A 15787-nucleotide genomic window follows, 5' to 3' on the forward strand; every position below is an offset into this window, starting at 1 on the left:
ACAGAGTTAACAATAGAGAGGCTTGGCAGCTTAGTATATATACTTGATGTTCAGTCAGTGGAAACCTGCAGTCCTGCTTGCACAATAAGGTAGCTCCCTTTATTAATATGCTAAAGCAATACAACTGTAGTCTAATCCGTCATCAGCCAACTCCTATCCCGATGAGATAACACCCATTTGTAGGTGTCAGCTACCGTCGTGACTGTCCTCCAGACCACCATTAATTGAAGCCTACTTTATCCCCGGATAGAGTGGCCACACAATATGAACCATAAAACCTTCTGTGGACAGTCAAATCCCTTGCCTCTCATAGAGATGCAGAGCTGTTCTTTAAGGATCACATGAACCAGAAAGCTCATGTAGTCACAATGCAAAATAACTCCTTCCTGCCTCTCAACATTCACTAAACTTTGCAAGCCCTTGTCCTTGTGCTGCATCAACATATCTTCTGGATATAGCTCAAACGTCACCAAAAGCTGTCCCACGCAGCCATTCCATGATGACCACTCTTCAGAGATTTCATCACAAACCTGAAACTTTTCTTCATCTCACACTATATTCCTACCCTAGTGAGGGATCTGCGCAGCTGTTGTGTTATGCCATGGACCTTGGTTCAGCCCGCAGCGCTCACATCTTCACCGCCAGGGCCTACGGCGGTGCCCACAATGCCTCCACCGCTCCAACCATACCATTGTGCGCACTCCAGCCCGCATGCCTGTGAAGTATATTACAATTGTAAATTGGGTCCAGATCCATGCTAAGTAGACACACCCAATAAAATAATACATAAAAATATTTTTGGTTTGGGAATGTTTAAGTGAAAAGCAGACGTTTGCAATTCTGGGTATGGTAACTCGGTTCCTTATAGAATATATGTTTAAATACATTTAGTAGGCCATATCTATAATTGGGAAATGTATTTGGTTTTGTAAGTAAATGCTGTTCTTTCCTTTCTCCCATTGCAGGGCTCTTGCGCATGAAATGTTTACCAAGTAAGTGTTCCTATGCCTGTATGTCTTTGGTCGTGGGTTGTAGTAGTGATTGATTAAGTGTTAATACTCTTCACTGCCAGAAGGTATCACAGTCGCAGGGATCAAATGTGAATTACAGCTGCACGCATACATCCCACTACCAGCGGGCTCTCCGTGGGTGGTCCAACCTTTAGGAACTCAGTCCAAAACTGTGGAGTGTATTATTTCGCTGTTTCAATAGGGAGTTGAGGTTTGGCCACGTGTGAGGGCTCAGTGGATGGGCACCCCCACTTATCAGCATCTGTGTTTAACCTGATAGTCGCAGTTACAATTCTGGTTGCTCCACTCAGCCTTTCATTCTCCCAAGTCGATAAATTGAGTATTATTGACTACATCAACAATAAAAATCAGTTATCTGCTAATAGCACCAAGAGACCTCTCGGGCTGAACGGGCGCACATAAACAGGCCTATGTTATGTTTAAAATTGATGTCTTGCCAAAAATACTTGTGACATATTTGCAAGTTGTGCACATACTAGCAACAATTAGTAAGCAGTTCTTCTCTGTCCCATGCGCGAAGTAGACCTCGTAGTGCATGTGTGTGATCTGTTGTGCCACATATTCTCCTGATTGTGGAAATACTAATAAATAGCTCATTTCTAACCCACGCAGACGGAAAGATTATTTATGTGTATTGATTTACTAAGTGCTATTTGATTTGCTCGATTTACAGGAACCTGAAGTATGTAATTCAGAGATTCGCTGAAGACCCACGGCAAGAGGTGAGCTTTGGTCAGACGTTTGTGCAATAACGTTATACATGTAGTGGCTGGAAAGCGGTGTTTGTGAAAAGGCTAGCCCTTCTGGAATATCTGGAGCAATGAGGCTAAACAGTACATTAGTTCAGTCTACTTGGTTCTCTGTATGGGGCAGCAAGTCCAACAACCTAACTTACATCTACATTTTCTGAAATCTCACAGGTTCTGAAGAGGGATTCATGACATGTTCCAGTACTTTCATGGTGTGCAAAGCATTCCAACCCACTGAAAGCTAAACTTTAAAAGAAAAGTGGCTACATTGTGCATTCTTCAGCACATTTTTATAAAAAAAATCTAAAACCCTTAGATGGTAGGAGCAATTCAGAATGGCCTATCACTTACTTTAGTTCTCCCATCCTGCCCCTTCCAGATAAATATGCAGTCATATGCTTTGGCTGAGAATCTCCGTGGAAAGGTGCACAAGTGAGTAAATAACAGAAATATCGCGGTCTCTCGCGATAGACAACAGAGCTAGACAGACTTCACAGCCTCATCTAACAGTGGGCTAGATCATTTTACAAGCCCTTGCAGGTTCGGATTGCAGGCAGGTTATGCTAGTCTTACTGTGTTGGGTCTCAGACAGCAGTTGTGATTATTACTAAAATATTACCTCTAAACATATATTTGGAAATAGTGTTTTCCCCAGCGCCTTGAGACCCTCACGGGTGAGTAGCCGAGCTTTACAAACACTGATTGATTGATTAATTGAACATGAGCGTGTCAGTTCATGAAAATACTTGTATTTTGCAATCAAATATTATTGTCTCATTTTAGAACCATATCTGTGGTCTCCCAAACCAAATTCTGCCATTTTAATGAAAACACAATTTCCCTCTTGAAATACCATTTTTCGCTTTTAGTAAATTAGTAAATACATGTTTAGTGTCCACATATCAGTTTGTCATTTGAATCCCATATTCAAATTTGGTACCTTCACTCATAAATAGATGCCCTCCCTCAGTTAGTCTCACAGTAACTCGGATAATCGCATACATGCGTGGAACCAGGCAAAACAGTCATCACCACCAAGAATACCTTCTGTGCCATACGCTAACCCTGCCACCTTGGAAATCATCATAAAGGGTGAAAAGATGGAGTTGAATGAGATCAGTCTTATGAGTAATGTCTCCAGTGCTTCTGCCTTGGCATCTGGTCGCCAGCTGAAGAATCGAGGGAATTGAGCCATGAGATAGACAGAAAGTACAGTGTTCCATACATGTGGCAGCTGAACATAGCCCAGTCCTATTTGTAATTGCTGGTTCTTATCTGGTCTGGGAGTACTCATTGGCCTCTGCACTGGAAGCATCCCCCAGTTCAGTACCAAGACGCCTCCAGGTATTCGCTGCGCTCTACAAATGAACAGATCAAAATCTAGAAGCTGTACCTCGTGGATGGAAATGTTATTGTTCAGACACAAGTTCCAAAACTATTTTGATTGTTTCACCAGCCTTCAGCCGATGCAGGCAGTGAATTGGGAAAACAACTGTATTGTGAGCAACCTAGAGTGGCAAAAACCTGCCCTTCACTATACGTTTTAAGATGAAAGATCTGCTCTGTACATGGATATGCAGAGATTCTTGTTTTAGGGTCATGTTCCACATGTGAACAGATAATTGCAGTGAGGTCCCCACTCAGACTTGCTGTTGCCAGGTACCATAATGTCTTGATGAAAGGTCCTCTGTCAATTCTTGAGAAAGAGAAAATGTCTTTGAAAGCCAGGCTGACCTGTAAGAAAGGGGGTTTTTGCCCTTCAAAAGATTTATAGTGTATTACAGCTTCTGCAATTGTCATAGCTGAGATTGCCTACATTTGTCGACTAGACTAGACTGTGTGTGTGCGTTTGCTGCAGTATGCATTGATGATGCATTAATGTGTCAAGTAGCTGTGTGGTGTGTGTTGGCTGTAAAATAGTTTGCATCGATATGCCAGTGAGTGTGAATATATCTTTGTGCTTGACCGGGTGCACTTCTCGAGCCGACCTGGGGATGTATATGGTGGCGTGTGCATGAAGCTGATGGAAAAAAAAACTCAGTTTTTTCACAGTGAAGATGTTTCTGAGCTTCCCTTAATATTCTGTTTCAGGTGCATTCTTGTCTGCTGAGCGTGCGAGCTGGCAAAGACGGTTGGTTTCAGCTCTACAGCCCTGGTGGAGTGGCCTGTGATGATGATGGAGAACTTTTTGCCAGTATGGTACGTGTCTGCAATAACGTGAGTTTTTATTATTTGCTACACGTACAATAGATGTTTAGTTTAGTTGACCACTAATGCAACTGTTGCACCAAAACCTATATATCAATGGTATAATGATTACTGGTGACTTCTGTAAATTGCTCCTTCAGATCACAGTAAGAATGAATAAACTTTGTCCTGTTCTGAAGAACTATCAGCTCCCTCCAATAGCCACTGGACAAGCTTGCTTTAGTGGATTCACTACTCCTGCCATTTACTTTTTGATTCCTGAGGCCAGGGATGGCCAGGCCATTGCCAGGGGTAGTAAAAAAAATGAACAGCTAGTACTAATTCATGCACATGATTGTGGGAGATCCCAGATGTATTTTCAGTTCTTCCTTGGACATTTGTCGGTGTATCCATCCTTTGAAGGCAAAGGAAGGTATGTGCTGCTGAGGATCTTGTTATTGCTCTAGCGAGAGCTGTACGGATTCCCTAATGCCGGGAGCTTCAAATGTGGCTTCAGCATTTTTTTTTAATAAGAGCCTGCAGCTGAGATCCACTTTGGAGTCCAGATCCTACAATGTCTGAGTGTAGTTAATTGCAGTGGAGTGTCTGCTCTATACCTGTCTGGTGTGCCACTCAATATTTTAGGGCTGGCTTGACTGTGCAGACATCTGAACACCTGTTCTTTTCAGTTATTTAACAATATATTTAGATTGCGCTTTGGCTGTTCCCAGAGGAGTATCTCTCTTACGCCTAATGCTATTTGCTGTTAAGTTTATCATTACACCTCTTATGGGATGCGTGCATTAATGTACATAGGGGACTTTTGTGCACTGAAACATACACGGCATAATCACACATTAAATTTGTTATCTCATTTGCGCTTTTGCATATAGAAAGCAGTCGTTTTTTCACTGCAATAAGCTTTTGTATGTTTTAATCAGGGCTAAAGGTCTGTTAGCTTTGCCAACGCTTGTTTTGTTCTGAGAGGATTTTTACTGTCAGCGACCGTTCCCTGTTGGCCTCAGACCTGCACCTTTTATTTGCTCAGGAAATATTTTATGTTATCTGTTTCCATCTCTGGACTACCAGCGACACCCAAGACTAATAGAGATTTCAAACCAGGAACGAGCCTTGGTCCCGGATGTTTTTGTGTCAAACAAGTGTTACTTTTCCTCTCTGCCTGAAAATATCCCCATGGATCTGTGCAGCTTTCTTTCGAGGGACGAGCCACATCAGGGCTAATCAGCACTCACGAGGGCAGCATATTTCCATGGTATCCATAAAGGGCATTCGCACCCTTGAGACCACGATAACCCTTGAACTGGCTGTATTTATCTGTCTTGTATTTCATTGTTTCATCCACTTCCGTGCATGTCCAGCCAATGGGTCAAAGAAGTTCTTTTCTAGAGATATGGGATGTATGTGTCACCTGATACAGAAGTCTGACTCTTTTATTGGGCCAGCAGTGTTTTCAGTTTAGTGTTGGATCTAATAGGAGGGATTCAGTTGTCTTTATTACTTTCCCGCTGGAGAAGCTAGATCTATCATTGTTAGGAGACGGAAGCTGAAAGGGTTGGAACACGGTTTCAATGCAGGTCTACTTGAGTGCTTGAGCTAAGAGTGTGACTGTCAACAATGTCCTGAAAATCTTCTGGTTTTGTTGGTGTCTGAGTGGGTCTGATAAGTTATTCCCAAGCTGTTTCGCTTAGACCTTTATTGTTTTTCCTCCATGTTTCCTCTGATGTGCCTTTAGTTGCTGGGTCAGGAAAGGGTGACTCGTTCCATGCCAGATGGTATCCTAGTCATGTGCCACAGTCGGAGACATAGCTGCAGCTTTTCTCCAGAAGACTTTCATTTTTAAATCAATCCTCTGTTACAGTGCAAGAGAGTAGAGAGCCTGCAGTCATTATTTTTGTCCTGTTTCTTGATACTGAAGCATAGTTTGGCCACTTTGTTCTGTACTCTGTGGGACTTCTAGTTCTGCTTTTTAGCAGAATAGTGAATATTACAGTGATCACTACAGGAATCGTTGGATCTCACATGAGGTCTGTTCAGTGGCTGGAGTGAGCCCCTGGAAGGGTGTTTTCCAATTCTGAGTTGGTTCAATCTGCGATTTGCTCCCCATACCCACTGAGTTGGCTTGAGGGAGATCAGCAGTGATTTTGAACATTCTGGATCAGCATCAAGCAAGCATCTACCAGAATGTGGAGAAAAGCTGGATTGTTCTGTTTGTCCCAATCAGAATTTCCTTGCTTTAATTTGTTAAAGCACAGTTCAGCCTTATTTCATCTAAAATTGAATCCGCCAGGGCAACTGGAGATATCTCATTGGAAGTAACAACCTCCGTCAACCAGAAGTGGATCATCACGTCATCTGTGTACATTTGCAAGAGGATGTATGTTTACACAGTGTTTCATGAAGTGGTCACTTACTGGAGTTAAAGAATGGGATACGGAAGAACAAGAATGCGTTTGTGTTTGACTTCAACATGACTACACAGACTTCTTGACTGTGGCCACTGAGGAAGCCTTTGCCTGCAGGACCTCTGTGGATGATGTTAAAAGGCATAGAATCATTGTCTTTGATTTTGCAGCAAGAGTTGATTTATAGTCATGCATGGTAAATCTTTGGATATCCAGTTGCTCCTGCTAGGTTTGCTATTCTTTAAAACAATTTTCCACTCTGCTGATAAATATTTAGATTTAGGGTGGCACGGTCTGTTAACAGCATTTTCGTAAGTCCCTGAAAGTGGAATTTGTGGATAGCAAATACTCTTTCTATTAAACATTTTCACCTGTGTGAGATCCGTGCTGGTCATTTTGTGTGTATGTTTATTGTTGTCTCTATAACTACATCTAGCTTTAATACATAAACCTAGAGTTGGGAGAATAATTAGTCTCTTTTTAGACTAAGATTAGATCTCAGTGTGGTGTCATACCCCCGAGACTATCTAATATACAACAAATAAGAATAAAAGAGTTTGAGGTCATATAATTCAAACACCTTTAGTTTGTCAGGAGACAACTTAAATATTTCTACAAATCATTGAATTCAGTCCATCAGATTTATTCTGCAAAAGTCTTGAGCTTAAGTAACCAGTTTGTTTTATTTCTTTGGATGAGAAACCAGTAGTTTTAATTTCTTTGGAAACACTAGAATAATAGCACCTGTTTTGCAATGTATTTGTTTCCTCAGGGCCTCACTGGTTTAAACGAGCAGTGTTGCTAATACAAAATATTCCTTTCTAGACATTACATATTCCATAAAACCAGCTATATTGGATTAACACAAAGGTATTATTTTGATATAGCTTTTGCCACTGCAGTTTTAAATGTGTAGGGTCATTGTGGGCCTCTTTTTTTATCAAGATAAAGTTCATCTTCAGTCCCCATGTTGAGGCATGATAACCTCCGACATCTTTTTCAGCGTTCCTGGTATATTGCAGGTTTCTCAGACTTTCTCGCAACTTCCCACCCCACTGAGCGGCGTCCTTAACCTGTGCTATGTCCCTAGCCAGTTTGTTCAAATGCACATCTTGCTTCCAAAGTCAGCAATAGGTTTTCTAATGTCAATTGACTCTCTGAGCTGCATAGTAGCAAAGTAGGCGTACAAAGGCTACACCAGACCCGGTAGTCCTTCCCCAGGCCGGACAGTAGGGGTCAGCTTACCCTCTGCCTTTACCATGTATCCCAGGGATGACTGGTGCTCTGAGAGAATGTGAGCATGTAGCCACTCTAATTTGTGGAATTGAGAGGTAGTCCACACAATCTGAAATGCCTATGCCAGCAGGCTAGCTCAGCAAGGTTGCCATCTGCCCCGATAACTGTGTCGTCCACACTCCACAGATTTACATTTTTGCAGGACAGACTGGTGCTCACCCTTGCTTGGTCGATAAACACCACTCAATCGGGTAATACTGCCATTTATAAATTGCAGGGCTACGGAACTGTAAAAAAGAACTGCAGTAGTAAGCAATAAATAATAAACAAGTTCCTCACAACACAGCTGATTTTATGTCAGAAGTTATCCAGCTCTTTGTTTGAAGTTTGCTTAAAAGCGAATGGTGTGAAGACATTCAGCCCTGGCACCACTCAAGGTCCCTGATGCCTCTTCATCTTCTCTCATGCCACCCTCTCAGCCATCCACACTCTCGTGCCACCCTGTTGAGTGATACCAGGGGAGGCTGGAAGAGTAGTGGTGAGACAGAAGGAGGTGTTCAATGCAAAACCGATAATATGTGTTATGATCAAAGGACAAAATCTAGTTATTAAGGACAATAAATTATCTAACAAACTAGTACCTTATATTTAGGATACATAAAATATGCAACAGTAAATTGTAACTATTTCCTTTACTACTTGCAGTTGCATCCCTTCTTTTGCTTGGTTGTTTTTCTAGACAGGTTTCTGTCACTTTCATACCAAAGTGTTTGTGCCATTGCAAAGCACTGGAGTGACGGGAGGGATGTAGAGCTCCACTGTTAGCTGGACTTGGGAACAAACTCAGCCACAGAACTGGCAGAGGGAGGAGAGTGAGGGAGGAGAAGAGGTACAGAACTCAGATGAGACTAATGCCTCAGTGGAACAGTAACTGGTTAGAGAAGGGCATTGTCAGAGTTACTGCCTTGAGGTGGCCTTCCAAAGAACTGCTTTGAAGTGCCAGGCTTGTTAGAGGATAGAATAGTGCCTGTGAAGGTGAAATCTATAGAACAACGGGATTGCAGAAGGGTTTGGTGGGATATTAGAGACGCTTGGCCATTCGATAGGTCACCGGCAGCGACGAGGGAATTTATTGGGCTCTTGAGGTACAGAGGCATGCTTTAAAGCATTGCTAGCAGACCCAATTCCAGGATTTTTAGAGACCCAAGCAAAATGACAATTTGCTTTTTAAGCACCCCCACCACCACCATTCGTAGCAGAAAGGCAGTTCCTGAGCTAGGGACATTTTTGCTAATTGGTACCCCCTTGTGGTGGTGCCATAAGTCAGCTGCCTAGGCTGGTCTTAATGGAGCACTGTGTCAGACTAGTGGCATTCAAACAACTGATAGGACACTGAGGTTTCACAAGCAATCAATAAGTTTGTCACTCCAGGGAGGGGCATAGATAACTGAGGCACTTGGTGGCGCAAAGCCACCCGATGTCCTTCTGAGTGCAGAAGTTATTGATAAGTAACTGGTGGGGCATAGACTATATGTTTCACTCCTCTTCACAAGATTCCATGCTCAAGTGCAGCTGCCTGTGAAACAACCAACATTCTTCTCACTCAGGGCACACCACAATCCCACACTTTTCCTGTCAAGTGCAGAAGTTATTGATAAGTAACTGGTGGGGCATAGACTATATGTTTCACTCCTCTTCACAAGATTCCATGCTCAAGCGCAGCTACCTGTGAAACAACCAACATTCTTCTCACTCAGGGCACACCACAATCCCACACTTTTCCTGTCAACCACAACCTATTAGTTACAGCATTAACTGAAAGCACTTTCACAACTTGTGATTGTTATGAAGCACTATCACTGCAATTATAACCAATTAAGGGCAAGAGGAGTGCAGAGGCACTCAATAAGGACCTGAAAGTGCAAGTGAACTTCATGGGGCACCAATGGTGCAGTGGTGATCAATAGGGCACCGCCGGTGCCATGGCAAGCGGACTTCATGGTTGAATCCAGTAGTTCTTAAGAAAATGTTAACAACAGGAGTATCATGCTGTCCTTTTACAACAGTATTGAGGACTCAAAAAGACAATTATTAATGGCGGTTATCTTTGCCTGGAGCAGTCTGCTGTAGCAGGTAGAGACACTCTATTATTTGGGACATGGAGATTTAATATTCAATGCCAAATAGAAGTAAGTGGTGAACTGGCAGCTCCCTGCTGCTGACTGTCGTAAAACACAGTGTAGGAGCCCTTTTAAATTAAATCATGTAGCATCTGCAGAGTGGCTCGATGTGCAAACGTGGAACTTCATGTGAGGGCTTCACAGTGTAAAGGTGGGACCCAGTGGTAAGAGGAACAGCTGATTTTTGTGTGTTTTGTGGGACAGAAGTTAAAACCTTGTAAGTAACTGGACATCAATTAGGAGTCTTGTGGAAAGCAGGGCTCGCCCTTTGGTGCCCATGGCACTGCCCCTGCTACCCTGGTCTCAGAAGTCATGAGGGCACCAGCAGAAACAGCAGGAAAGTCTAGTTTACTTTCTGTGGCTTTCCCTCCTTGTCCTTCACTTAACCCTAGCCAACAGGAGGCTGCAGAGGAACTGAGGGTAGGAAAATGTGTCAACCATGCAAAAGTCACAGGACGTGTGATTTCATTTCCTCTGGCACTTAGATGATTCAATGCTCAAGTGCAAGTCCTTGCTGTTGCTAGGCTCCGTTTAGTACAGTTGACTTCACTCTCCGTTTGTTGATGATGCAGAATTAGTGTTTGAACTGTTGTATTTCATGTAGTTGTTTATTTCATGCACAAGTTTAACTGTCCCCATTTGCACAGGTACACATTTTAATGGGCTCCTGCTACAAAACCAAGAAGTTCCTCCTGTCGCTGGCAGAAAATAAGCTGGGGCCTTGCATGCTGCTTGCTCTCCGGGGGAACCAGACAATGGTGGAGGTACAGTTGTCTTATTGTTTGCCCTTTGACAGAGGCACACACCTGTTTTAATACTGGCATGAATGCCAACATCTTCAAATGGATAAGTGAGTGAACCAGACCAAGAATTGGCATAGAGATCTGGCCTTGGCTGTCAGGCTTTTGGCTTTGCCAGTGCTTGTTTTATTTCATTAATGCTTTTGCAACAGTTCAGTGCTGAGGGAGCTTGCTGGGCATTTGCCAGTATAAAAAATGCCCCAAAACAATTTGTTGTTTGTTCTAAAAAATCACAACTTTCCACAGTACCCTCTAGCATTATCTGCAGATGTGCTCCCTGTGAAGTTAGCGGGTGGCTGAAGTGGGCTGACCAACTACCCTCATGCAGTATGCTGTGGTGGGCAGGAGAAAAATTTAAATCACACAACAGACCAATGGCTGAAGAGGGCTGGCTGAAAGGCCACTCTAACTAAGTATATTATATAGATAATGTTTGTAAAGGTAAGTTATTGACTAATGCCAGACCTAAGAATAGGGGACATTTAATCTCCCCATCATCTTGCATTCAAATGGACGACGCTTTAAGGGGGAGAATGGTAAAATAATGTGATTTGTGTCTGATAAAATGTTGGGTATCCCACCTAAAAGAGTTGCCATGCTGATACCTGAACCGCTGGCAATTTTACCCTTAAAATCAGGTTGTGCTAGAGTGATTACTATGCCTGATAATAATTTAATACGGGCTATGCCCTTTCCACAGAGTGCATTGGAATGTTTATAATCGGATTATTGTGAGCTGTTGCTGTGAACACAGTGTTACTATTCTGGCAAGAACTTTAATCCATTGCTATCAGCATTAAAAATCCATTTGTCCATCTTCACTTCTCTAGTGAGCAAACCTTTGTGTTGATAGTATGAACATTATATCTTAACAGACGGCATGACACTCTCTTAGCCTTCCTTAGAGAGAGAGAAGTATGTGTTGTTGTGAGAGAAGAATTGTTGCTTTCTTTTATAAAGCCACAACCGCAAAACGGGCTACTTTTTGTGGCAGAAGAGCTAAGGGGACACATAACCGTGCCTTTTGGAGTGTCAACTATTGTGACAGTTCTTAAACTATCATGTAATGGACAACGTTAGTTCTGCATTAGAGTAAGTTTTAAGTGATACATGCCTCGTACTAAAACAAAATCAGAAAAAAATATGCGTGCATGTATATATATGTTCGATGGCATGTGTAGCTGCAGCTACACATGCTGTGCATTATCCTGCCATCTAGTGTTGGGCTCGGAGTGTTACAAGTTGTTTTTCTTCGAAGAAGTCTTTTCGAGTCACGAGATCGAGGGACTCCTCCCCTTTCGGCTCCATTGCGCATGGGCGTCGACTCCATCTTAGATTGTTTTCTTTCCACCATCGGGTTCGGACGTGTTCCTCTTCGCTCCGTGTTTCGGTTCGGAAAGTTAGATAAATCTCAGAAAATTTGACGGTATTGTTTGCGTTCGGTATCGGGTTAGTAATAGCAGATCGACACCGAAGAAAAGAAGAGCTCCTGTAGCCCTTCGGGGCTTCCACTCCCCGGCAGGGCCTGGTCAGTCCGACCGCGTGCGTCTTCAAGGCTCATGGAACGGACCCCATTCCGCTTCTGCCCCGAATGCCACAATAAGTATCCTTATACAGACCAGCATTTGGTCTGTAATTTGTGTTTGTCCCCCGAACACAAAGAGGATACCTGCGAGGCCTGTCGGGCATTTCGGTCGAAGAAGACGCTACGGGACCAGAGAGTTTGAAGGCTTCAAATGGCGTCGATGCCGGCAGGACACCACGACGTCGAAGAAGAGGAGACTTTCTCCATTCCTGATTCGGACTCAGATGAGGAAGAAAGTGAGCAGCCGGCGAGGCAACACACCGTGAGTAAAAATGCCCCAGCCAAAACTCACACAAAGATAATGAAAGTCCAGGGGACGCCACCACCGGCAGGCCATGGCTTAACCCGTAAGCACGGTGACCAACCATCGGCACCGGAAAAGGGCACACACGTGTCGAAGACATCCGACTCCGGTCGAGATACCGGCACAGAGTATACTCGGCACCGAGATACTGGCTCCGACCAGATGCAGAACCTATAGAGGATGACTTTTTATTCAATACCCTGTCATCAACACATAGCCAATACCAGAGTCTGCCTATGTTACCAGGGATGTTAAAACACGCGAAACAGGTGTTTCAAGACCCCGTCAAAGGCAGAGCCATCACACCTAGGGTGGAGAAGAAATACAAGCCTCCCCCTACGGACCCTGTCTACATCACGCAACAACTAACACCTGACTCAGTGGTAGTAGGGGCAGCCCGGAAAAGGGCAAACTCACAGACTTCTGGGGATACACCACCACCCGACAAAGAAAGTCGAAAGTTTGATGCAGCAGGGAAAAGGGTTGCAACATAAGCAGCCAATCAATGGCGTATTGCCAATTCCCAAGCTTTATTGGCAAGATATGACAGGGCTCATTAGGACGAAATGCAGCATTTCATTGAACATCTTCCCAAAGAGTTTCAAAAGCGTGCACAACAAGTGGTGGAAGAAGGCCAAAGTATCTCAAACAACCAGATATGATCGGCTATGGATGCAGCGGACACAGCCGCCAGAACAGTGAACACAGCAGTCACTATTCGGAGACACGCATGGCTACGCACCTCCGGATTTAAGCCCGAGATCTAGCAGGCTGTGCTTAATATGCCTTTTAATGGACAACAGTTGTTTGGGCCGGAGGTGGATACAGCTATAGAAAAGCTAAAGAAAGACACGGACACGGCCAAAGCCATGGGTGCGCTTTACTCCCCACAGAGCAGAGGCACCTTTAGGAAGCCACACTTTAGAGGGGAGTTTTGAACCCAAAGCACAGAACCTTCAACCTCACAGGCCAGACCCACATACCAGGGCCAATACCAAAGAGGAGGTTTTCGGGGTCAATATAGGGGTGGACAGTTTCCTAAAACAAGAGGGAAATTCCAAAGCCCAAAAACCCCACAAACAAAACAGTGACTCCAATGTCACAAATCCCCAACACATAACACTAGTGGGGGGGAGACTCACAAATTATTACAAAAATTGGGAAGACATAACTACGGACTCGTGGGTCCTAGCCATTATCCAACATGGTTATTGCATAGATTTCCTACAAGTGCCTCCAAAAGCACACAACATGTCCAAACAGCAATTGGATCTATTACAACTAGAAGTCCAAGCGTTATTACAAAAAGAGGCAATAGAACTAGTGCCCAATCATCAGAAAGAAACAGGTGTTTATTCCCTGTATTTTCTAATACCAAAAAAGGACAAAACACTGAGACCCATCTTAGATCTCAGAACACTAAACCTTTACATCAAATCAGATCACTTTCACATGGTAACACTTCAAGACGTGATTCCCTTGCTCAAACAACAAGACTACATGTCAACGTAAGACCTCAAGGATGCTTACTTCCATATACCCATACATCCTTCCCACAGGAAATACTTAAGGTTTGTAATCCAAGGAGTGCACTACCAATTCAAAGTGTTACCATTCAGGATAACAACAGCACCAAAAGTATTTACAAAATGCCTTGCAGTAGTAGCTGCACATATCAGAAGACAGCACATACACGTATTCTCGTACCTAGACGATTGGTTAATAAAAACCAGCACTCAGAAACAGTGTCTTCAACACACAAAATACGTCATAGAAACCCTTCACAAGCTAGGGTTCTCAATAATCTACCTAAAATCACACTTACAACCGTGTCAAATACAACAGTACTTAGGAGCAACAATCAACACACAAAAAGGGATTGCCACTCCAAGTCCACAAAGAGTACAAGCATTCCAAAACGTAGTACAAAGCATGCACCCAAATCAACAGTATCAAGTAAGGTTTGTGATGAAACTTCTAGGCATGATGTCTTCATGCATAGCCATTGTCCCAAACGCTAGGTTACACATGCGGCCCTTACAACAGTGTCTAGCAACACAATGGACACAAGCACAGGGTCAACTTCAAGATCTAGTGTTGATAGACCGCCAAACACACTCCTCGCTTCAATGGTGGAATCCTATAAATTTAAACCAAGGGCGGCCTTTCCAGGACCCAGTGCCTCAATACTTGATCACAACAGATGCTTCCATGGTAGGGTGGGGAGCACACCTCAACCAACACAGCATCCAGGGACAATGGGACACTCAACAAAGACAACTTCATATAAATCAACTAGAACTACTAGCAGTGTTTCTAGCATTGAAAGCATTTCAACCGTTAATAGCCCACAAACACATTCTTGTCAAAACAGACAACATGACAACAATGTATTACCTAAACAAACAGGGAGGACACACTCATCACAGCTGTGTCTCTTAGCACAGAAGATTTGGCATTGGGCGACTCGCAATCACATTCGCCTAATAGCACAATACATCCCAGGAATTCAAAACCAGTTGGCCGACAATCACAGTCGAGATCACCAACAGATACACGAATGGGAACTTCATCCCCAGATACTGCAAACCTACTTTCAAAACTGGGGAACACCGCGAATAGACTTATTCGCAACAAAAGAAAACATAAAATGCCAAAACTTCGCATCCAGGTACCCACACCCTTACTCCAAGGGCAATGCGTTATGGATGAGTTGGTCAGGGATATTTGCTTACGCTTTTCCCCCTCTCCCACTCCTTCCGTATCTAGTAAACAAATTGAGTCAAAACAAACTCAAACTAATACTAGTAGCACCAACTTGGGATCGCCAACCATGGTACACAACACTACTAGACCTGTCAGTAGTACCTCATATCAAGCTACCAAACAGACCAGATCTGTTAACTCAACACAAACAACAGATCAGACACCTGAATCCAGCATCCCTCAATCTAGCAATCTGGCTCCTGAAGTCTTTGAATTTGGACATATAGACCTTACACAAGAATGTATGGAGGTCATTAAACAAGCTAGGAAACCTACTACAAGACATTGCTACGCAAATAAATTGAAAATATTTGTTTATTACTGTCAGAATAATCAAATTCAACCACTGCATGCGTCAACAAAAAACACTGTAAGCTACTTATTACACTTACAAAAATCCAAGCTAGCTTTTTCATCCATTAAAATACATCTCACAGCAATTTCTGCCTATCTGCAAATTACACATTTAACATCACTCTTTAGAATCCCAGTCATAAAAGCATTTATGGAGGGTCTAAAAAAATCA

General features: G+C 43.2%; 1 protein-coding gene across 4 annotated transcripts in view; it reads left to right on the top strand.

Moving 5' to 3' along the window:
* Positions 1 to 15787, top strand: part of CMIP (c-Maf inducing protein) — a 347152-nt gene that overhangs the window by 307611 nt on the left and 23754 nt on the right. For 2 of the 4 annotated variants that reach the window (XM_069216306.1, XM_069216304.1), the window contains 4 exons: positions 966 to 992; positions 1705 to 1753; positions 3872 to 3979; positions 10454 to 10570. In XM_069216306.1, the coding sequence (XP_069072407.1) occupies positions 966 to 992; positions 1705 to 1753; positions 3872 to 3979; positions 10454 to 10570 (301 nt within the window). Of the gene's footprint in view, positions 1 to 965; positions 993 to 1704; positions 1754 to 3871; positions 3998 to 10453; positions 10571 to 15787 lie in introns of all 4 variants that reach the window. The other 2 variants (XM_069216305.1, XM_069216303.1) reach the window with 1 other exon arrangement.

This window comes from Pleurodeles waltl, chromosome 12, assembly GCF_031143425.1.
Source record: "Pleurodeles waltl isolate 20211129_DDA chromosome 12, aPleWal1.hap1.20221129, whole genome shotgun sequence".
Taxonomy (NCBI): Eukaryota; Metazoa; Chordata; class Amphibia; order Caudata; family Salamandridae; genus Pleurodeles; species Pleurodeles waltl.